Raw genomic sequence first — 25,061 nt, 5'->3', positions numbered from 1 at the left:
TAAAGAGCCACAGCATTTAAGGAAAAAAACCGTGGAATTCAGTAAGCTTGGCTAATGTGAAACTAATAGAGCTTCAGTTTTCATTATTGGCAGCATACACTCAATATTTATATAATTTTTCTTTCCTTTAAGTTCATCTGACAAATTAAAATTCATCAAAAAAATTTTCAAGTGTTCTGTAAAATGGATGTATGACAAATACTCAATAAACCAAATCTACACATTACCTCTTCCAAAGGTAGCATGAAAAGCAGTTTTTTTGTTTTTGGGGGGTTTTTCTGCCAAGGAAGACTCGCCCTGAGCTAACATCTGTCGCCAGTCTCCCTCTATCTTGTATGTAGGTCACCGCCACAACATTGCCACTGAGGAATGGTGTAGGTCCACACCTGGAGAACCAAACCCGGGCTGCCAAAGCAGAGGCACACCAAACAACCACTAGGCCACAGGGTCAGCCCCGAAAAGCAGTTTTAAACAAAGAAAAACATCTGTGATTACAGCAAATTACTTAGAGATGCATCTGGTATTACTTTATTTTGTGACAATTATATAAAGAAAGGGTGCTGGAACAACTGCTCATAAGAAGTGATTGAATCAGTATTTTCTATAACAACTCAGACAAGAAATGCAGCTCTACATGGAAATAAGTAAACAAGAAAATAAAACTTTTTTCCAATCTAAGAAACTAAGCTCCATAATATTTTATTTCTTAATTCAAATAGACATTTCCCCCATATTTTAAGATATCTGTAATCAGGATATATATTCAATATAATAGTGTCCCATTATTTTCCTGAAAAGCTGTTTTAATGAGGCATCTGAGATTAAGAGATGACTTGGAAATACATTTCCAAAAAGTTAAGTTGAATTTTCATGGTAGTAATTATTATTAAACATAAATGACAATCTTATTCCATTTCACATTTAGTAGCTTTTCATTAAATTTTTCTACCTATATTTACCGAATATCTATTACATACCAAGCAGTGTGCATGGCACTGAGGATACAATGGTGAGCAAAGCAGACCATCCCTTCCCTGGTAAAGTTTATTGCCTTGTGCCTATTGGGGTTAAACTGGGAAAAGGCAGCACAGCACCTATGTCAACATGGAACAAGGGGTTACAACAACCAAGTATGGACAATATACTGTTTTGATACCAGCTTCCTGGACTAGCACAGGGAAAGAGTGGCTGGAGAGACTTGCCATGCCATAAAACCCAACAAACACCAATGTCCTCCTAGAGTGCAGCAGGGTATTTATGGCCACTTTCGCCATAAATAACACTTTACTTTTATAGTACCTCACAGTTAATAAAAATAATAAAAATAAAATAATAATGTTAATAAAAATAAACATCATAACTCATCCATACCTTCTTCCTCAAGACTAGCAATTTATCACCATCAAAGTAGCTACTCAAAAATAATAAAAATTAGGCCTCACTTATCTTCTTCGAGACAGTCACCTTAAAAAAATATTTTTCAAACTATATGCCAGAAAAAAAATTTTCAGAAAATCCACGTATCCATAGTACATGATCTCCCTCAACTTCCCAAATATTATCAAATCTCAAACTTTACAGATGCAGTATTCCATAACAATTCAACCAAAAAAGTTATCTTGTACTGTCTTTTTCCTGGGGCACTAATAAAAGGAACAAAAGTGATTTTAAAAAATAAACCTGAAAGCAATTAGACTACCAAAAACATAGAAAAATATTTTTTCCAAGTTATCCTTTAATACTGTGAATAATCTACTTATTACACTAATAATACTTGGAGCAAAAATCTGAGGAATAAACAATGCTAGAAAAACACTAAGGCTGAATGCCATAAAAGCCAGACATTTTTTTGTTATGCTAACCCACACCACACCAGTTGAAAAGGATAATCCAAAGTATTTTATTCTAAATTTTGGTTTAAGAGGCTATTGACATTTCTGTGTTTTTTAGAATAATCACCTAGAATGACTTCACTAAAATCTCCAACCAAAAACTGGAACAGTGCACATCCTAGAGTAAGAGAATGTTAATAGCCAAACACTTCAAACAATGGAGACATAATAGGATTTCAAATAATGGATATTTTTAACAAACTTAGGGTAAAGGTTTTTTGCACATTAAGATATGCTTACACAGATGTTCTTCTATCATCAGCTAATAACAATATATAATACAGACTTAGGATGAAGCTCATTATTCATGATAATAAATAGTGACAAAGACTCTCTGCTTGTCCAAACTTTAGTAAGGCTCCTCTGAGCCCTCTTCTCAACTAGGCTTCAACCTCGGCCTTCTGTGTCCATGCCGTCCTCGCTGGGCCTACAAAGGCCAGTATTAGCAAGAATCCCCAACTCGTGGTATCTGATCATACTTGATACCTGATCAAGTTCCTTATCCCCCACTTTTGATGTCTAGGTCCTGGTATGCCTTTAACAAGAATCCCGTTAGGTCAGTTTAGCAAGAATCCTCCTACCCTGATGTCTTCTCTTAGTAATTTTCCAACCACTGACCCCCAAATGCTCCCCACACGTCCTCGCTACATTCAGAGTTGAGCTCCATCTCTCACCCCTACTGCAATAGTCTTAAATAAAGTCTTCCTCACGGTTTTAACAAGAGTCAGAATAATTTTTTTTTTTAACAATAGGAACCTTGTTAGGGAGAAAACCTCCAATTCCTCAGTAAACTTTGGTTGGCAGACTTAAAGAAGGGAAAAAACTAAAACTTCTTCTTAAAATTAATCTATATTAGTGCAGCCCAGTGGCATAGTGGTTACATTCACACACCCTGCTTCAGCAGCCTGGGGTTTGTGGGTTCAGATCCCAGGCATGGACCTACACACTGCTCATCATGCCATGCTGTGGTGGCATCCCATGTACAAAATGGAGGAAGACTGGTACAGATATGAGCTCAGCAATAATCTTCCTCAAGCAAAAAGAGGAAGACTAGCAACAGATAGTTCAGGGCCAAGCTTCCTCACCAAACATCTATATCAACCAACATCTGCGTGCTGAACTGTGTTCACGGTACCTTGTCGATAGATTAAAAGATATAAAGACATGTGTAAAAGAATTGGACTGGCCTTTGTCTCTGACTCCTGGAAGAGAGACTCTAATTCTTGGAATTTTCTGAGTAATATGAGTACCTTTGTTATCCATGAACCTGTTGGATCACAGTTGAGTTTACGCTAACAAGATGACTCAGGACGGGGTCTAGGCACCAGAAAGACCAACCAAGTTATTAGATGGATGAGGTTGTGAGCCCCAGGGAGGGGAGGGGGGCTACAGATTGAGGTTCAATCACATGGCCAATGATTCAATCAATCATAACTACACAATAAAAACACTGGACATTAAAGCTTGGTGGAGCCTCCTGGTTGGTGAATACATCAGTGTGCCGGGAAGGTGACAAGCTCTGAATCTACTGAGAGAAGGTACAGATGCTCTGCATTCAGGCACCCCTAAACTCTCAGACCTCGCTCTATGTCTATCTTCATTTGGCTAGTCCTGATTTGTATCTTTTATAATAAAACTGTAATCATAAGTATAGAGCTTTCTTGAGTTATATGAGTCATTCTAGTGAATCATTAAACCTGAAGGGGTCATGGGAACCTCCAAATTTGTAGCCAGCTGATCAGAAGTACAGGTGGCCTGGGGACCCCCAAACTTGTGGCTAGCATCTGATGTGAGGGTAGTCTTGTGGGGGAGGGAGGTCATGGGAATCCCCTGGACTTGTAGCCAGTTGGTCAGAAGTATGGATGGCCTGGGGACCCTCAAACTTGCAATTGACACCTAAAGTGAGAGCAGTCTTATTGGAGACTATGACCTTAAACCTGTGGAGTCTGACACTAACTCCGGGTGGTTAGCATCAGAATTGGATTACTCTATACTGCAACATGCAAGACAAACTTTCTATCTTCAAGGAATTGTATGTTTATCTGTAGGTCCACTCAAGCCCACAGACAATCCATCACTGCTAAAAGAGCCTAATCAGCTACATAGGTTGCTGAGCCCCAGAATAAGGAGTTTTGATTTTGACTTATCGTACATTTTCAAAATATTATTATTTGAATCTTTTCTTTTGGCACTGTCTTGGAGACAGACAAAACTAACCTACATACAGAACAGTTAAGTTTCTAGAACAACTAGGTGAAGATGGATATATAGTTAAGGCAATTACACTTCACATTTACCAAAACGAAATTGGGATAGTTTCTAGTGGGATTTTAAAATTTAAAATAGCCTTCCTTATTTGAAAAATAGTATGTGTTCAAGGTTGGAAAAAAATAGAAAATGTAGAAAATAAAATGAAAATAATCTCATATACTAATAATACCACTATTCAGAGAGAACCATTAGTACTCTTTTCCCTCCCATCTCCACTTAATATATTATAAAGATCTGGGGCCGGCCTGGTGGCGCAATGGTTAAGTTCACACGTTCCGCTTCGGCGGCCCAGGGTTTGCCGGTTGGGATCCTGGGTGCAGACCTACACACTGCTTGTCAAGCATGTTGTGGCAGGTGTCCCACATATCAAGTAGAGGAAGATGGGCAAGGATGTTAGCTCAAGGCCAGTCTTCCTCAGCAAAAAGAGGATTGGCGGCAGATGTTAGCTCAGGGCTGATCTTCCTCAAAAAAAAAAAATTATAAAGATCTTTCCATGTCAATAAATATCCTCAGAACTTATAAAATGGATGAATGATCATAACATTTCATCACTGGTGTAAATCATAAATAGTCCCTTATAGCTCAAATAATTTATTTCCAATTTTCCTACTATAAAAAATAATGCTGTGATAAACATTCTTGTAACTAATTCTCTGCATGAAACTATTATTTTCTTAGAATAAATTGCTTGAAGTATAGTTTCTAAGTCCAACGATATATTCTTTTTGATATCAATTTACACCCTTGCCAGCTTTGTGTATGAGAATACCTGTTTTCTACACTTGACAAGCTGGGAAAGCTCTTGCCTTTGCCAGTGTAACAGGCATTCTCAGTGTTGCTTTAAAATGAACTTCTTTGATTTCTTAAGAATGTTAAATCTTTTTAAATATTTTTTGTCAATATTTTTCTTCCACTGACAACTTTCCGTTCATGCTCTTTTTGTCCATTCTGCTTTGGGACATTCATGTTTCTCACTAATTCATATATAAAGGGATTAAGCCTTTTTCACATACATCCACATACATTCCTAGTTTGTCATGATGCAGTTCAGGTCACTGTGAATAAGACAATGTCTCTTTAGGAGCTTTATAAGATAGTCACAAAAAAACATTGACTATATTATTATTTTAAGGCTAAACATTTTTACTAAAAGGTTCTATCATAGAATAATAAAGACCTAAGTAAAGCAACTACTCACAGTCAATACTCAACTCAATGTAAAATAACCTATTAAACACAGATTAGAGTTTTCTATTCCCAAGCTATATACATTTTAAACTCTAGAAAATGTATACTTATTCATTACAACATAAGGATTTGGGATTTAACACTAAGTTTATTGTTACTATCATTACTCTGAAAGTCTGCATACAAATTCAAGCTTTTGCCGTTTTCTAGGAATGTAAAAATTTACAAAAGTAAATGTATAAGGAAGTGCAGAAGAACAAGGTAAACCTACATAAAGCCAAAAGAGGAGGAAAAGAAATTTGGTGTCAAATAAAAAATGGATCCTTAAAACAAACTTTAATGCAAAAAGCATACAAATCTATAGTTTTCTGAATATTGCATCTTTTTTGATTAGCTGATGAAGAAACAGTACAGAATCTATTTTTTTTAAGATTATGAACCTTAGATTGTAAAAAAAAAGTCACTGCTTTAAAATGTTCTATCATCCACAATCTTATTATTCATCATCGAATTATAAAGTATGTGTGTGTATGAACTTACATCAAACATAAACCACTTACAGAAAGCAAATTCTCTTCTACATCTGATGCTGTGTATATGTATATATATTAACTATTTTAAAAAACAAACAAACAAGTCTTCCCTAGGAATTTGCAGGAATCCCTTTACTTTTTTTTTTTTTGAGGAAGATTAGCCCTGAGATAACTACTGCCAATCCTCCTCTTTTTGCTGAGGAAGACTGGCCCTGAGCTAACATCCGTGCCATCTTCCCCTACCTTCTATGTGGGACACCTACCACAGCATGGCTTGCCAAGCGGTGCCATGTCCGCACCTGGGATCCGAACCAGCGAACCCGAGGCCACCAGCGCAGAACATGTGCACTTAACCACTGCGCCACCAGGCCGGCCCCTACATATTTTATTAATTAATCCACAAGTCACCAGCACATTTAAGGCCCAGAAACTGGCCAAATACTACTTCTTATTTTAATATAAATAAATTCGACTTAAAATATCTTTCCAAGTCACTCCTTTCCAGTAGCAAACTCATGGGAATTAATATCAAGGATTCAGATCAAGTCTTTTTCTACTTTTTTTTAAATTTAGCTTTACTGCTTTTAATTTAAGCTGCTTGATATTTATAATAACTCAAAAATATCTGTTATAAAAGTAAGTAAAAAACAAGGCAAAAAATTGAATTTGTAGTTTGCTCATAATGATCTAAAAAACTATCCACCTAAAGAAAATAACATCAAAATGTTAACAGTAGTTGTCTTCAGCTAGTAGAATTATGGAGGATTTCTTTTCCCCTTTTCCTTTATAACAGATTTTCTTAAATACATAAATGAATATGTATTATTTTTATAATTAAACTTTTTTTAGAAAAAGATAAAATGTACCAAGTCAAGTAACTAAAAGCAACTCCTGATTCTCAAGCAATTATCTCCTCAAATCAGGGGCAGTGTTTAAAAAAACTTTATCTGGTAATAGTTGCTCACAATAATAACTACAAAAAATACCTTGTACTTCAAACAAGTGCAGCAACATTGTCTATTATCATCTAAGTGGCAGTACTATATGCTTTCCTGCACATTGTTTCATAAGCCAAAAGGCTAAAATAGAAGTTACCAGTTACGGTGGAACTTATTTCTTAGTAAAAAAGTAAATATCTTCTTAAACTAAATCCCAGATTTTTCTCCCCTTTTACTCCTATAAAAGTAGTTATAGGGGGCCAGCCCCGTGGCTGAGTGGTTGGGTTTGCGCGCTCTGCTTCGATAGCCCAGGGTTTCAGCAGCTCGAATCCTGGGCGCGGACATGGCATCACTCATCAGGCCATGCTGAGGCAGCATCCCACATGCCACAACTAGAGGGACTCACAACTAAAAATATACAACTATGTACTGGGGGGCTTTGGGAGAAAAAGGAAAAATAAAATCTTTAGGAAAAAAAGTGGTTATAATCAAATCAGAACATGTAGACTATATATGGAAATATGTAGTATATCTTGGAACATAACAAAATCCAACTCCCCTTCACCTTCAGGATACTGTACTAAAGACCATCAAAAAAAAAAAAATCTGCTAGCTAAAAAGAAAAAAATGAACTTAGATATGAACTAGTAAACCAAAGAACTAGGATATTAATTTTAACCTATTTGGAAGCACAACAGAGAAAGAAAAGCCAGCCTGTCCTATTGTGGAAATAAGGCTGCTGAGTTTGCTAAGACAATACAATTTTTTTAAGTCACCTATCTGGGGAAGACAACTGACAAGAGCCAGGGGGTCAAAGGAGAAATACAGCATGACTTGCTGCACTCCCAAGACGCTCAGAGAGGTAAATCTTTACTCAGCTCCCCTTCTATTTCCAAGTCACATAAAGAGACATAGGGTCAAGTTCAGGAATCAGAGCCAAGGATAAAGAAAGTAAGCACAATATCTCAAGTGCCAATCTTAACCTAGCTTGTGAAACTTAACCTGGAAGGAAAGTTGTCAGTTATCTAAAATAATGAAACCCGGTTTTATCCTACAAACTGGTGGACTATTTAAAAGACAGGACAACTTTTAGTCTCCGTGTATTCTGAGGATTTTATTTTGCATATGTATTTACATTCTTAGTGTTGAGTTTTCTCAAATTTAATAAAGAAATCTATCTCCTTTTTCATAGCCTCAATTTCCATTTAATAATAAGATTTAAAAAAAAGTATAATCTTAGTTTCAGCTCTACCATAAAATAGCTTACTGGGCTTGAGGAAGTATCTGGACCTAAGTTTCTCCACTGTATACCAAAAGCAGCTGGCCCAAATAACTTAAACGACCCCTTCCACTCTAAAATAATCATTCTATAATTGTTCATGACGGCATCAAGCTGTTTTGGGTAACATTCCCCTTTAAGTAGAGAAACAATGCCCCTGGATTAAAACGGGGCAGACTCCTCAAGCAATCATTCACCACATTAACACTGGTGAAGACAGTACTGTGGATTCACCCCCACCCCAACTCCATCACTTTATCCAACCTCCAGCACAACAAACCCATCACTACCTACTTATTAATTTACTTACAGAGGAAATGGGTAAACCAAGCCCCACTGTGCTGAGGACAGTGGTTGTGATGGTACCATCATGGTACGGATACTGGATGCTGTTGTCTTTACAGAAAAAGCCTCTCTGAAATGGATATATTTGGCCCAAATTTAGAACAGCCATAGGCATGGAAGCTGTTGGGGAAGGGAAAAAAAGACACACATGGTTAAGTTCAATTCACTCTGTTAGGAAGTAAAGTCTACTGAATGGGATGCAAATCTTAACCAAATTTTGCCCTTTCTGAAGAAGGATCAATACTCCATAATATCCAAGAGTGAAGATTGAGGAAACCATGCAGCATTAGGTTGTCCACATCAGTCCCACTTTCAAGTAAAAATTCTCTTACTTGCGTTGACCTCTGATTTTAGAGACAATCAATAAAAGAAACCCAAAGGGAAGAGAAGAAAATTGGCCCATGGTAAAATAAAGTTGGGAAAACAAGAAGGCTTTATATTTTATATTTTGTAACCAATTCACCTTTAATTGAATTGCTCAATATCTTAAATATGTTTAAGAAGAAAAGGGAAAACTCAGTAAATATATTTAATAATTAGTAACATCATAACAGCTAAATGTAGTTAAGGAGGGTAAAGATATAAAATTTTATTTCACATCAAAATTTAAATTAATAGGGTTAGGAAAAAAACAGAAACCATAAGTACATTTGATAACAAAAACAGAAAGAAACAAGCCCTTTGTTTTCCAAAGACAAATTAAAATGGTGTTCATTAGCCCTGGCAAGGCTCCAATATCACTTAAGTTGTAGAGAAATAATTTTCAATTGTAATTTTCACCCAAATAAAATGAAACACCAAAGAGAAATTAAATAACTTAGATCAGTAGCTTCTTAAAATGTTCAAACTGACCGTGCTTTTAGGCTTTGTTTTATACAATTCAAACGCTCAAGCATCTACTCACCATATGCTCAATACTAGACTAGGCCATACATAGGGGAGACACATTATTGTAAAACAGACACAAGGTTCAAGAGCCTAAATTGTACATGCAGAAACAGAATGCATACTCAGGAAACTGTTGAAAAAGTAATACCAAGATAGATTTTGGGGGCATGATTAAACTGTTCTATATCTCAACTGTGATGGTAACCCCACAACTCTAAGCATCTGTCAAAAAAGGTAAATTTTACTGTATGTAAATTTTAAAAGAAATACCATAAAAGACAAAAAATAGGACTTTTCTAAAATGGTATAAAAGGTCCTACAGAAATTCAGAGGTCAATGCGAACTGGAACAGTTAGAAAAAACTATTAAAGAAAAGGCAACTGAGTTGAACTTGAAAACAGCAGGTAAATCAAAGGCAACAGGGAAAAGGAAATGCTCAAGGAAAGCATTTAGTGGTAGAGGGATGCAAGGACAGCATGAAGTTGCAAGAACAAGAGCACAGAGGAAATGAGCAAGGAGTGTTCAAGGTATGTAACATTTTATAGCCAACAGGTACCACGTGCTCACACATGCCAGGCACTAGGCTACAAAGATTAACTCAACCCTTAACCTCAACCCTGCGAAGTAGGTACTATCACTTCCCCCATTTTCACACAAAGTTATTATGAGGCTTAGAGAAATGTGGAACCTTGCTGAAACTAGTAAGTAGTGCCTAGGATCCCAACACAGGGTATCTATTTCTAGAGTCAGTGGAGGCAAGCGATCTGGCCAAATTAAGAGGTTAGAGATGTAACAAGGAAGATACAATGGGGGGAGAGGGACCTAATAAAAACTCAAAGTTAATGGAACAAAATCTTCTTTGCTGCACATTACTCTTAATTCTGCAATTTTGTGGGTTTTAATGGGAGAATGAAGCTTGAGATTTTTGTGTTTACTAAAAAGATAACTTAATTACTGGCCTAAGAAAGGACTTATCCTGTAGGAAATAAAACATTACTGTCCTCTTTTATTTTTTATTTTTATTTATTTTCTTTTTTTGAGGAAGACTAGCCCTGAGCTAACATCTGCCAATCCTGCTCTTTTTGCTGAGGAAAACTGGCCCTGAACTAACATCTGTGCCCATCTTCCTCTATTTTGTATGTGGGACGCCTACCACAGCATGGCTTGCCAAGTGGTGCCATGTCCACACCCAGGAGCCCAACCGGGGAACCCCGGGCCGCCAAAGCCGAAAGTGCATACTTAACTGCTGCACCACTGGGCCGGTCCCTCACTGTCCTCTTTTGCTCAGAGTCAGCAACAGGATAAAATAAGGGCTTTTAGACATTAAGTTTTTAAAAAAAAAGTAGAAAGGGGAGCATTTAATACAGCTTTGAAATAATCCAGTAACTAAGTGATATGTAGTATGTTGATAGTGAAAATAGAAAAGGATGCAAGAAAGAGTGTTTTGAATACAGAAATGACTCAACTTGATACCTGATCATAATTGCTGAAGCAGACCTGAAGATGATACTTCAGGGTTGGGAAGTAGGGAGAATGATGGTCCTATTGACATAAATGTGAAGCTGGGAAGGGGAGCTGATTTATGGTGGAAGAAAATTAGTTTAATATTGAGAACACTGCTTTTCACGTGATCTGACACCTTCTTAAATGCTCAGCTCAACTTTTACTCTTCCCCATGCAGCCCTTAAAGCTCCAATCATACTGAACCTCTTGCTGTTGCCTAAACATACTATGTTTTCAAAACCTTAAGTGCCTTCATATATGTTCAGCCTTCTACTGAGGGTACCTGCCCTCTCAATTCCCTTTCAAGTCCAAGCCAGACACTCCCTACTTATCTGTCCCAGGGTACCTTGTACATACATCTATCACAGTGTATTTTAAATTGCTCTCTGCATTCTGTCAGCAACTTGAGGGCAAAGACTATATCATTCTTGTATCCTGTGCACCAAGGACACAGTTGGCTCTGAATAAAAATTCACTGAATGGCTAAATGAATAAAATTCAGGATAAAGATCAGAAGTAGAGAGAGATATGCAAGTTGTTGACATTAGAGGTGGTAACTTAAGCCAGGAAAATGAAACAGTTCTCAGAGAAAGTCTAAAGTCAAGACTAACAGAGACAAAACAATCAGCTAAGGACTAATCTCCAAGGTGAAACCATGAAAAGGGACTGCAGTAGAGAGAGGAAGAAAGGATGATTACATGCTCTAGAGGTCAGGACTTCATCTGTCTCATTCAGCAGCACATACTGGCCATTCTTTGAACAAAAGAATGAACAACAGAGAAGTAGGCCAATGTTGCGATACGAAAGCCAATGGAAGTAGTTTAGAGTATCAAGTCTACATCTAGGTAAACGTAGGATGTCAAATGCCAAGACATCAAAGAGAGTGAGAACTGAGTAAAGACTACAAGGTTTGAGGAAAAAGAGTGTCAGTGGTAACCCGTGAGAGTGTATTACACAACCTCCACCAACACAACAATATCTTTACAAAGAAACTTCAATAATGAGCTTCAATATTGGGCTGTCATTGTCTAAGCACGAGTCTCTTTCTTCAAGCTAAATATATCACAATAATTTCCTCTATTGCTCATATGTTTTATATATACACATGTGCACACACACACCCACCCCTCTGGACTGAACTGTGTACCCCCAAAATTCTTATGTTGGAGTTCTAACCCCCTATTTTACTGTATTTGGAGATAGGGCTTGTAGGAAGTAATTAAGGTTAAATGAAGTCATAAAAGTAGGGTCTTAGGGCCGGCCCAGTGGCACTGCAGTTACAGTCGCATGCTGTGCTTCAGCAGCCTGGGATCCACTGGTTCGGATCCCAGGAGAAGACCTACTTATCAAGATCTGCTTATCAAGTTATGCTGTGGCAGGCGTCCCATATATAAAGTAGAGGAAGAATGGGCATGGATGTTAGCTCAGGGCCAATCTTCCTCAGCAAAAAAAAAAAAAAAAAAAAGAGGAGGATTGGCAGCAGATGTTAGCTCAGGGCTAATCTTCCTCAAAAAAGAAAAAAAAAGTACAGTCCTAATCCAATAGGATTGATGGCCCCATAAGAAGAAGAATAAAAAGAGATCTCTCTCCCTCCACATGCATATACTAAGGAAAAGCCATGTGAAGACACAGTAAGAAGGTGGCCATCTGCAAGCCAGGATGAGAGCCCTCACCAGAACCCAACCATCCTGACACCCTGATCTCAGAATTCCAGCCTCCAAAACTGTGAGAAAATAAATTTCTGTTGTTTAAGCCACCAAGTCTATTGTATTTTGTTATGGCAACCCAAACAGGCTAAGACACACACACAAACAAACACACACACACACACAGAGGCATATCCATCCCTTTAGAGTAAACAGACACCTCTACTCTAAAAAGCAATGGAATATTCTCTATCTGCTATAGAGATTATTTTCAATGGTAATTTTTTACAGCAGTAATGGAAAGTTCTGTGTCAAAGTTAGTGTTATATAGTAAGATTCTTCTCAAAATAAACCCTTTCACAGGACAAATATAAACTTTCCTTAATGTATAAAGGATATAGACACTATTCTATAGAATTACTAATCATAATTCTAAGATATTTTTCTCTTAATTAAAACTCTCTTCTTAAGAGAAGTCACTTTTTAAAAGCTCAATCTTGCAGGGCCGGCCCTGTGGCCTAGTGGTTAAGTTCAGTGCACTTCACTTCAGCAGCCCTGGTTCAGTTCCTGGGCATGGACCTATACCACTTGTTGGCGGCCACACTGTGGCGGCGACCCACATACAAAATAGAGGAAGAATGGCAACAGATGTTAGTTCAGGGCAAATTCTCCTCAGTCAAAAAAAAAAAAAAAAAAAGTTTAATCTTGCTAAACACATTTCAATCTTGCTAAATGCATTTGTTAGCTATGGTTGTCTGCTCTTAACACATCCTTTCTAAGATATATTGAGAAAGATAGATAAATGAATACCTGGATAGACATATGTATGGATGAACGTTTCCTATATTCTCCAACTAAGTGATAACTGAAATCTATCTCATTTTATATATAGTACATACTTCCCTAAAGATATGCTATTACAAAATATTCCAATGGAATAAATCTAAAATAAATTTTAAAGGGGCTGGCCCCGTGGCCGAGTGGTTAAGTTCGCGCGCTCCGCTGCAGGCAGCCCAGTGTTTCATTGGTTCGAATCCTGGGCACGGACATGGCACTGCTCATCAAACCACGCTGAGGCAGCGTCCCACATGCCACAACTAGAAGGACCCACAACGAAGAATATACAACTATGTACTGGGGGACTCTGGGGAGAAAAAGGAAAAAAAATAAAATCTTTAAAAAATAAAATAAAATAAATTTTAAAGAGAGAGAGAAAAACAGAAGTAAACTAGTGTTATTTCTAATATGTAGAAACAAAGGTAAATAAAAACAAGTGCTAAGTTTACTTTTTGAAAAGAACGAAATAAAAATCTAGATGTTAAAATGATTATACTGACTTCAGTACCCATAACTTCCCCTCCTTTCTCAAAAGATCTCATTTCAGACACCTAAATAAATATTATGCTATATCACAAGGAAATTCAAATGTCCATCCTCTTGAAAATCTCCTCTCCTTATTCATTCCGACTTTTCAATTTCTATTATACGGCAGTTACAGTGCCGGGAGAGGAAAAAGGAAAACAGACTAAAAGAGGGAAGGAATGAAAAAAAACTCACAAAAAAATCTGAATAAAAGAGAGAGATAAGCGCTACAGGAAAATCACACAGCTGTAACTGCAGGCAGATCTGAAGCTTAGAGAGTTTGGACAATGCCACAGTCAGGATCCCAGCAGGAAACAAACTGGGTAATTTACAAACAACTTAATAAAAGACTATTTACAAGGTTTGAAAGGTGTGGGTAGTCAAGAGACAGTGCAACCTCCTGAAGCTGCTACCAACCCTAGGCCTTAAAGGTACAATTAGGGCCGCCTCATAGGAGCTACCACCTCTGGGACAGCCAATATGACATGATTTGGCAGGAGGAAGCTGGGAGAATAAACACAGCAACCCCACTCTCCTCCTGCCAGTGGTTCCCAGTGTCCAAACTCACGTAGAAGTCACAGGGCAAGGTCAGCCTCCTGGTACTGAGGAGAGGGTGGACAGTGATGAGAGCAGGTCTGCATAAGGAAACAGAAAATATCCAGAACCAAGAGACCGAAGGTAAGACCATTTGGGGTCTAGGCATGGACAGACAGTAACTAAAAGTGGATAACTCAGGAGAGTTTAATGAGGGGACTATTTACAGAATCTATATTAAGTCTATATATTAACAAGTTTGGACTTTATTCTGTGGTTAACAGGAGACACACAATCAAATCTGTGCTTTAGTTAGGGGGAAAAACTCTGAAAACAGCTGTATAAAGGAAAAAGCAGTGAAAAGTTAGAACAGAGGGACAGTCCAGAGGCAAGAACTACTAGCGTATATGAGAGATGTTGAGGGCCCAAAAGAAAGGAATAACAGTGGGAATAGAAGAATAGACAGATTCTAAAAGTGTTTAGGAGATTGTTCCTACAGCACTATGGACCATGTCTCTGTACATGTATATATGGACATGTGTCTGTGTCTCTCTTAAACACATGCACACACACACACACACACACACACACACACACACAAACACACCCCCACCTTCAGCCTTTGGTATCTCTGTAGAATACATTTTCCATTTTTCCCTTACCCTGACTAGATTACTATCTGATAGCATTCCTTCCACAATCCTGCTTACAGTAAGTACTTCAAGGAATATTTGTTGAATGAATAAATGAACAAAAGAATAAACAAGTGAGCAAAACCCTCTGAGGCACACAAATAATTATCTTGTGTAACTATAAATTTAGGTTCTAAAAAGTTTTAAGTGATTTTTCTTTCCAAAAGACCTGAGTTAAAACAAATAAGCCAAGAAAAGACCAAAAAAAAACAAAACCAAAAAAACTGGTTAACAATCTAAAGTCCAGGAAGATGCTAGGGAAGCACTTCCAATTCTATATTCTAACAATTATTTCTCAAGCTTGCAGACTGATATACCCATGTTAACTGCTAAAAGAAATTTATAATTCACAAACTCCTGGAATCTCGAAGGAAATTCCTGTACAGTCCAGCACTACCTCCAAGCCAAGCTTCAGCCCAGGCTACTGTGGAGGCACTTCTCTCAGCAGCACCCCTCACTCTGTCCTCAAGGAGAAAAGAAGTTGGGGCCCCAATTCAATCTGCTTTACTGATCCACCCAAAACAAAGGTCCACAACTTCCCTGCAGGAAAGCAGAAGGAGCAGATTTCCAAATGAGGTGATGAAGAGTATAAAGCAATAATACTTAAAAATAGGACTCTACAAATAATTGACAATCAGCTCCAGATTCATCTTTTCCTAGTCTCTTCTCTAGAACGACTAGAAACAATGAGATCTTCGACGCTATCACACAGCACATATTTACAAATCCTACTCCAAGACAGAAGTGTTGGATTTCCCGTCTCAGCAACCATTCTACACATCTTCAAAGTTAGCAAAGGACTTTGTTCCAAGATTCTCATGTAACACATTTTCACATACTGTACAGCTTTATAGTACATATTTTGACTGTGCACTCAGTCAAAAGGATAAATCGTAATGTGGTCTCTTATTCACCAGTAAAAAATATTTGCTCTTACCAGAAGCACCTAAAATAATCAGGGCAGCCTAGCTTACAAAACTCTTAAATAGCAATCCTGCTAGTCTTGTAGCAGTTTATAAACCTGAATCACAAAACACAAACACACTTAAGAGAAAAGTTTGTTTTATAGTGAAAAGATTAATACCATGGTTGTTTGTAGATATTTACTGTGAGTTCTTAGAGTTTCACTACTCAAAAGAAACAGTTACTCACATTCCATGGCCCTTCTCATATATGTCCAAGAGGAAGAATGGAAACTAACATGCACTGAGCACCTATTATAGGTCACCATCATGCTAAGGCACTTGCTCATACATTATAGCTGGATATCATCTTTACATAAAAACATATTTATACTCCAGATTTCCTACCATAAAATATAGAAAAAACTTTTAAAAACCTAATCAACAGTATGAGCATAGATCATATACTCAGAAATATGTCCATTACATTGTTAAATAGGCAAAATAATCTGTAAAAACATTATATTTAGTATAATTTCATTCATATAAAACAAATTATTTGTGTTTATGTCTAAATATACATTGGAAAGCCTAGAAGAATACTTAACTAGCTTTTAAGTAGTTATCTCCAGAGATAGCATTAAAACAAATCGGGTAGAAAACGCATTTCCTACTGTATACACTTCCATGTTTGAACATTTTATAATAAAACAAAAGATAAAGATTATTAATTTTGGGGGCCAGTCCAGTGGTGCAGCGGTTAAGTTCGCTCATTCCGCTTTGGCAGCCAAGGGTTTGCAGGTTCGGATCCTGGGTGCAGACACAGCACTGCTTGGCAAGCCATGCTGTGGTAGGCGTCCCACATAGAAAGTAGAGGAAAATGGGCACAGATGTTAGCTCAGGGCCAGTCTTCCTCAGCAAAAAGCGGAGGATTGGCAGCAATTAGCTCAGGGCTAATCTTCCTCAAAAAAAAAAAAAGATGATTAATTTGAATTTCAAGAAATGCTCTATCACAATGAAAAAATTTTTTGTTGTGTTTCCTGAAATTATACTGTACATGCAAGTTACCTGAAAAAGTCCTACCTATGGTAGAGATTGTTTAAAAGGAGGGCAAAGGAAAAAGCCTATTTTTCTATTCTGTTTAAAACAAAAAACAAAGCAATAGAAATTATCCTTTAGCCTGAGTGATAAGATCTCAGAGAAGTAGGGCAACAGTGAAATAATTACTTTTTGAGATTTTCCTGTCTTGCAACTTTTGAGAACTATGATCATCAATCACATACGAAGTAGATGAATCATAATAAGTCTAATATCTCCTAAAAAGTGTATGAAACAAAGCTGGTTTTCACCTTAGAAATTTTGTTATGACATTGGAGGCCCTTCCAGAGCATGTTTATTGTATAGAGAGTAAAAATAATCCTGAGGGTTATCAGTTTAGTAGAGGCAGTCAAATACCAGCCATAATGAATATAATTATTTTAGTCACCACTTCTTGAAAAATCTTGTAAAATAATGGTACTCAGGCAGATGAACCTGAAAGGGTGACAATGTCTTTTTAACTATGTTACAAGCAAAGGAATATTACTCTAGTGAGCCCGTCAAGTTTTTTATTTTAAAAAAATCTCAAAATTGGTTACATATTAATATAAACCAGCGTTAGTCTGATGGAGAAGAGAAAAAGAAAATAATTTCATTTAGGGCAGTGTTGTCCAAGAGAAAATTTCTATGATGACAAAAAAGTCCAATACAATGCACTAACATAGTAGCCACTAGTCACATATGGCTAATGAGCATTTGACATGCAGCTAGTGACAATGGACTGATTTTTTAATTTTACTCAGTTTTAATTAATTTCATCTTATAGCTATATACGGTTAGAGGCTCTCATACTGAATGATGCAGATTTAGGGGATTACAAATTAACAAGTGAGAACCATCAGATTTCTAAATTGTACTAACACTTAATACACAGCAAAACTAACTCTGATTCCAGAAACCTGAGGAAATAATTATGAAGTACTTCAGTAAACATGGATTTCACTGTGAGCCAGAGCTCAGAAAGAAACTCCCCTACATGTACCCTCTTGGCTGGCTTCCTTTAAAGAACGTATTCTTACTGCATCTCCCAAATTTTAGAATCCTGAGCTGGCTTCTCTCTCTAGGCAACTAGCCTTCCTATAAGGAGAAGCAAGAGGCCTGTCAAGTCTGTCTGGTGTACCTTCCTACCTCCCTCACCAACCTCTCATCTTCCCTACTCTTCTGTCCTGGGGTAAGTCCCTTCATCTCGAACCCAGCAGAGTACCCTCTTGTCTCTGGATGGCCAAAGGTCACCTTTATAGCACGCCATCTCCACAGCACTACCACCTGCTTCCTCTTATTCCCAGAATTATTCTTACCCTTAGAAGAGACCAAGAACACTTGGCTTAGCTCTATAAAAATAATAGTAATAAAAGATTTCAGATTTTGTAATTCACAACAGGTATCACAATATTTATGCTTATAAAATATCATGTAGTTTTAAGTTTCACCTCAGTAAAAGTCAAATTCTGTTCTTAGTATACTGCCTGGTCATCTGCTTCTCACCCAAGACCTTAGAAGGAACACTCAATCTCTCTCAAGAGGGTAGTAGTCAATAGAGTTAGACCAGAAAAAACAGAAGTCTTTTCCGGTAGGCTTCTCAAGGTGTCCCACGTGGTAAAGTCACTAAAATAGCAGGTCTTAACTTCCAGGGGCTTCATCGACCCCTTTAAGATTCTAATGAAACTATGGACTCTCTCCCCAAAAACATACAAACTTTTGCCATACAGTTTCACAATGTGCACACAGACACACCCCCAAAAAAGGTCATCTATGGACATTTCTATTATAAAGGCATAAGAAATATAATAATTAATATCCTAAAACCCCCAGACTGAAGTGATCAGTAGACTATGACCTCAAAGAAGACTAGAATTAATTCAACTTGCTATTCCTACATCTTTCCTTAATTCTGTCCCCCGTTCCCTCCTCCTAATTTTACCCTTTTCCCATCATCCCTCTACGCTGTCTATACTCTGTCTCCTTATTTGGATATATTATAGAACTAAGGTCATTTTTAGTATTACTTATGCTGATTGTAATTTTATGTTTCCTGTTCTAATTTCAAAAGCAGAAGTTTATTTCTTGAAGGAAAAGTGAAAACATTTGTTGAATATCCATTATTTGCCAGGTATTTGCCTATATATTATATCTAATTCTAACAATTCTATGAAAGGGAAAGAAAGACAGTCCCCAAAATCCGTATGCTTGAAAATTTAGAAGTCACTAAGTTGTAGGTCAAGAAAAGTCAAAATGTAAATCACAAAACAGTTTGAAATGAACAACAAAAATACAACAAATCAAAATGAAGTATATAGCTAAAATACTATAGATGAAAATGTAGACTTAAATTTACATACTAGAAATTAATGAAACAAATATTCAATACAATAACTTATTTTTTTAAAGTGAAAGGAATACAGAACAGAAATTAATGAAGTAGAAAACAGAGGAAAAATCAGATCAACAAACCCAAATGAGTTTTTACAGGTTAATGAAATGATCTGTCTTGTTAAAGGTTTAAGAAAACAAAAGAAAAATACAACAAATTATTAAAATTTTTAAAGGGGACTAACTATATCTCTGGGCTAAATGTTATCAGAAATTCAGAGACACTAAGTAATTCACCCAAGAGTACACAGCTCTTGTGAAGAGCTCTTGTGAACTAGGGCAGATAACCAGCATTACACAGCTGGTAAGCAAGGGAAGCCGGGATTTTAACAAAAAGTTCCTTTTCTTTTCACTACATCATATCACCTCTCTTTTAGGAAAAGAGTTTAACCAGCAGGGTCTCAGTTTCCTCATCTACAAATGAGAAAGAAGAATGACACTCTCTCTTAGGTCCCTTTCAAGTCCTAAGCTGGCCTGTACATAGACAAACAACTGATTTCCTCCTGTTGGTTAGACTCCAGGTGAAGGTGGAGTTGCTCTGTGTGACCTAAGATACATCTTAATCAACCATACACTTGGGCCGACTGAGCCACCCTGATGTCTAAATACACCTTGCCGCAAACTATGAAAGAGAAATGTGAAACCTCAGGAAAACTTACAAGAAAAATAAACAGTGAGGGAACTGCTTCTAGGAGCTGCTGTTTTACCAAAAAAGTAATGGATAAAACCCATACGTAAGAAATATTCTCCCTTAAAAAAACAAAAGTCCAGCATATGTAAATTTAACCATGTTTGTGTATTTTTCTACATGTATATTTGGGTCTAACAAGTAAGTCTACGGTTACTTTTGTGAAGTTTGCTTCTATAAACACTTTCATTTTCTCCTTTTAGCAGTCTAAGGTTAAAAGTAAATAAAATTTTTTTGGTTCTTTACTACTTTGCGTTACCTGAGCAGTTTTTAGAAAGTTCTCCTCATTCAGAACTCAAGGAATGTTCTTTATTTGGTGTCCATTCGGTTTGAACAAAATACATTTGGGGGAAAAAATGCAATATTTTTCTTGCCTTCTTTGGAAACAGGTGTTGCAAAATCTTTCCAGAATCACATGAAAAATCCTCCTGCTAATTGACAGGGGCTGTGTGTTATTTCTGAACAGAGAGGGTTTTCTTCCCCTCCTTTATAAAGCATCGTTAGAGGTCCAAAAGTAAAGACAGTCATTCAAAATTTTATCAACTTAACAAGTGATAAAAGTGATGTTTGCCAGGTAAGGTAGTTTGTTTCCGCTACAAATCAAATGTAGACACTCCTTCCTGATTATTATTCCTGATCATTTGACAAATGTTTCATGTCTAGCACACAGCTAAATATTCCTATCTGGCACTCAAGAGAGAATGTGGACTAAAGATGAATATCTAAAGATGAATATCTAAAATTATCAATTATAAAGGAGATAGTTGAAGCCATGAGGTTTTATTAAGATCACTCAGAGTAAGTGATAGCCATAAACTTGGAAAGAAAACAGAAAGTCAATATAGCCAAGTAATAAGGAATGAACTATCAGGAAACCAAGATGAAGAACACAAAAAAACAGATGGTGCAGGGAAAATGAAAGGGCATTTTTTTTAAATGTCAAAAACAGTAGTCACTTTTTACTTCACTCTCATCGTATATCTTGACAGTGTGCTAGGTGTTGTAGCTTTACAATCCTTCAATAACTTAAAAGCTAAATATTATTACATAATTTTGAAGATGAAGAAACCTGCCCGAGGCCACTTAGGTTGTAGAATTAGGATTTGAACCCAGGTAGGTCAAATGAGGCCATGAGCACACCGAGTTCACATGTTCTTAACAATAATGGATGCCGCTTACAAAGAAGCTGAGTAGGAGAAAAAGAGACAAGAGGTGCTGATGAACCCTGATAGAAGGACTGCAACACTTGGAGTAAGAACAAAAGACCTAAAAGAATTAAGGAATGAATATGCGGGTACAGACAACTCTAAAATGTCTTCTGATAAAAGGAAGGAAGGGGAGAATTTGGTCCACACTTGAAGGACAAAGGGCAGAAGAAGGGTAACAATTTTTTGTTTTTGTCTATAGAGCAAAAGATTCAGTAGTGAGCTGAGGTGGTGGAATGGGGGAGAAGGAAGAACGACTCGAGAATGAGGATGAACGGACAGAGCTAGATCCAAGGGAGATGGGAAGAAATGTAAGCACAGGTAGACAACCAAGACCGTCAAGAGCAGAGTCAGCTAGCATTTTTTTTTAACTTTTTATTAAGATTATGATAGTTTACAACCTTGCGAAATTTCAGTTGTACATTATTGTCAGTCATGTTGTAGGTGCACCACTTCACCCTTTGTGCCCGCCCCCCACCCCCCCTTTCCCCTGGTAACCACCAATCAGTTCTCTTTGTCTCTATGTTTAACTTCCACCTATGAGTGGAGTCATACAGAGTTCGTCTTTCTCTCTCTGGCTTATTTCACTTAACATGATACCCTCAAGGTCCATCCATGTTGTTGTGAATGGGACGATTTTATCCTTTTTTATGGCTGAGTAGTATTTCATTGTGTGTGTGTGTGTGTGTGTGTGTGTGTGTGTGTGTGTGTGTATATATACACACCATATCTTCTTTATCCAATCATCAGTTGATGGTCAGCTAGCATTTTTTACAAAAAAAAAAAAAGCTTCCTATATGGATGCAGTCAGGCCTTGGGTCCTCTGTGGGGAAGCCATGCCCAGTTATTAGTATTGGCTTTACTCTTCCCCCCAACACACACTCCCTTTGGCCTTTTGGTCCTGATGAAAACAATGTTGCAAAGGGGGCAAAAGAGGACACTGGGAGCACCTCTATGTGCCTCATCATACTGAACATTTAACATTAATTCTCATTTAATCTTCACAATACTAGAACACAAACTCCGAGAAGGTACAGATATTTTTGTTTTGTTCACTGATATATCCCAAGCACCTAAGTCAGTGCTTACAACAAGGCAGGCCCTCAACAAATATTTGATGAATGAACACAGAGTCATTATCTTGTAAAACAGGTATTATTATCCCCATTTTAAAGATGAGAGGATGACTCAGAGAGGATAAGTAACTTAATTAAAGTCATACACATAATAAGGCCGAAATTAAAAATATTTAACAACTAGTGCTGCACCAGCACAGGCCACTCAGAAGAGACGCCAACCGAGGCTGGAGGAGCTGGATTCTGCTTCAACCTTTCAGTTGTGAGATCCTGGGGAGGTCCACAGGAGGGACCAGGAGAATGGAAGGTTATGGGCAGGGGAAGGGCAGATTCAGACATATGCTTGCTATCAGCCTTGATAGCGGTGCAACCAGGATTCAAACATGTCTGACTCTAAAGCCTTCTAAATCAAGTGGGAAACAATACCACTTGCTGAAAAATGAGTAGAGCAGGGGATAACTGGAGGTTTTAATAGAGTAGAAAAACATTCAAAACAACTGCAATGGGAAATGGAATTAGAAATAAGTTAAACATTGATAACTTAACTCAATCTGTTGCCAGACAATAAAAAAAAAAAAAAAACAGGAATGATCCGACTAAAGTAGGGTAAAGGGAAAGGCGGAATAAGGGAAATACGAGAGGCCCACCCGGTGGCGCAGCCGTTAAGCTTCGGCGGCCCGGGGTTCACCGGTTCAGATCCCAGGTACGGACAGAGCACCACTTGGCAAGCCATGCTGTGGTAGGCGTCCCACATATAAAGAAGAGGAAGATGGGCACGGATGTGAGCTCAGGGCCAGTCTTCCTCAGCAAAAGGAGGAGGACTGGCAGTGGATGTTAGCTCAGGGCTAATCTTCCTCAAAAAAAAAAAAAAGAAAAGAAAGAAATACAAATGGGCAAAGCAAACTACAGTATGAGGATTTTCAATTCCAGGTAAGTGATCTGGATATGTTTCAATAAGAAATGAAAAATCAGCACTGACTCTTGAGCAAGAAAGAATCTGGTGAAAGATGCACTGCAGGAAGATGAATTTGTGCAAGGTAGAGCTGGAGAAGGGAAAGAGCCAGGAGCCAGGTGGGAGGGGTGGGTGGTAGACAGCACTGTATATTTGGGTGTGATTCACAGAGATGGCATGCAAAGTATCCAAGTGCAAGAGTTCAAAGAACAGTGCACCCTTGGCTGTTAGAGACATCTACATTCTGGTCACCAGCTCTCTGTGGTGACATGGTTTTACTATAAAAAGTACTTAGTTATCTTGCTGGGTTTTTGTTTTGTTTTAAGTTGGGCAAAAAGGAGAAAAGGCAGTTTAGATATAAGTGACATTTACCAAGAAGGTTTTTACTTTTTGTGGTTTTGTGTCAATAATTACCTATAATATCCTCAACCTTGGAGTCTCAGTTCATTAAGACACTTAAAATAAATCTCCGTATATATTTAAACAGCTTTAAAAAAAAATTCAGAAAGACCGTAAAGGCAGGTTATTTTACTATGGACTGTGATATTTCTACACAAAAAAACAAGTCAGTCTATTTATTTATACACTAACAAAAATAAAAAGCAAAACGTTGGTCACCTGCTGTTCCCTCCCTAGAAAGGCACACAGTGCCAACTGGCCAGGAACAACATTAATTCCTTCCACCCCCTCCTGGTAACAGCTGTTCCCTTTCTCTCATAAGCTGGCAAACGCCACAATTCATAGCAAACTTCGCATTCAGGTTTCTATATGCAAAAGGCAAGGGTGTGGAGAGAGACAGCTGATTTTTCTCTATTTCTACTTTCTCCTGGGAACTTATCAGGAATCTGTTTGAGGCTTCTTTGGTATTTGAAGCTATAACTATAATAATTTCTCAAGCCAAAAAACATTCTGTTTACATGAAATGGGAGTTGGGGGCAATATAAGAACATTTTGAAAGAGGCAAAAAATTAAAGCAAAACTGTAGAGTAACACTTACATCATAAATGGTTACCTAATTAGAAATGCATTATGCTAAGTGAAGAGGCCAGACTCAAAAGGCCACATACTGTATGATTCCATTTATATGACATTATATGACATTCCATTTATATGACATTATAAGATGGAGAACAGATCAGAGTTTGCCAGAAGTGGAGGATGGTGGGAAGATTAGACTACAAAAGAGCAGCATGAGAGAATTCTCGGGGTTAACAGACCAGTTCTGTATCTTGATTGTGTGGTGGTTACAGGACTAAATTCTGAATTTTCTAAATTCATAGAATTGTACACCAAAAGAATGAGTTTTACTATATATGTGAATTTTTTTTAAAAAACCTAAATGTTGGTTTAAGCCTCATATTGCCTCTCATACTCCCCTCACCTGTTTCAAACTTCCTGCATGCTCAATGCAACGACCCCACCCCTACACCTAGCTAACGCCTACTTGCCATTCATTCTAGCTTCTGTTCAGCTTCTGGAGTCTTTGGTATGGCAGGGTGGGGTCCTGGATAGAGCTGGGATTTTGTAGTCAGATACGCCTGGCTGAGTTTACTTCGTCATTTTCCCAGTTACTACTTGAGTGAGCATGGGCAAATTACTCAGCTATCTGAGCTCGATTTCCTCATATGATAAATTCAAATAAATACTACTTACATACCTCCCAGAATGGCTGTAAACTAACACAGCACTTGGCACATTA

General features: G+C 37.5%; 1 protein-coding gene across 2 annotated transcripts in view; it reads right to left on the bottom strand.

Annotated features, from left to right (window-relative positions):
- The window catches only part of PLPP1 (phospholipid phosphatase 1), a 95,206-nt gene that overhangs the window by 55,314 nt on the left and 14,831 nt on the right, over nt 1-25,061 (bottom strand). The window contains exon 2 of one of the 2 annotated variants that reach the window (XM_046671059.1): nt 8,412-8,566. The exons of the other annotated variant lie outside the window; for it this stretch is intronic. Coding sequence (XP_046527015.1) covers nt 8,412-8,566 — 155 coding nt within the window. The remainder of the gene's footprint in view (nt 1-8,411; nt 8,567-25,061) is intronic. 2 annotated transcript variants of the gene reach the window in all.

This window comes from Equus quagga, chromosome 9, assembly GCF_021613505.1.
Source record: "Equus quagga isolate Etosha38 chromosome 9, UCLA_HA_Equagga_1.0, whole genome shotgun sequence".
NCBI classification, from domain to species: domain Eukaryota; kingdom Metazoa; phylum Chordata; class Mammalia; order Perissodactyla; family Equidae; genus Equus; species Equus quagga.
The sequence above is the reverse complement of the archived record's forward strand: the minus strand, read 5'-3'. Positions and strand labels throughout refer to the sequence as shown.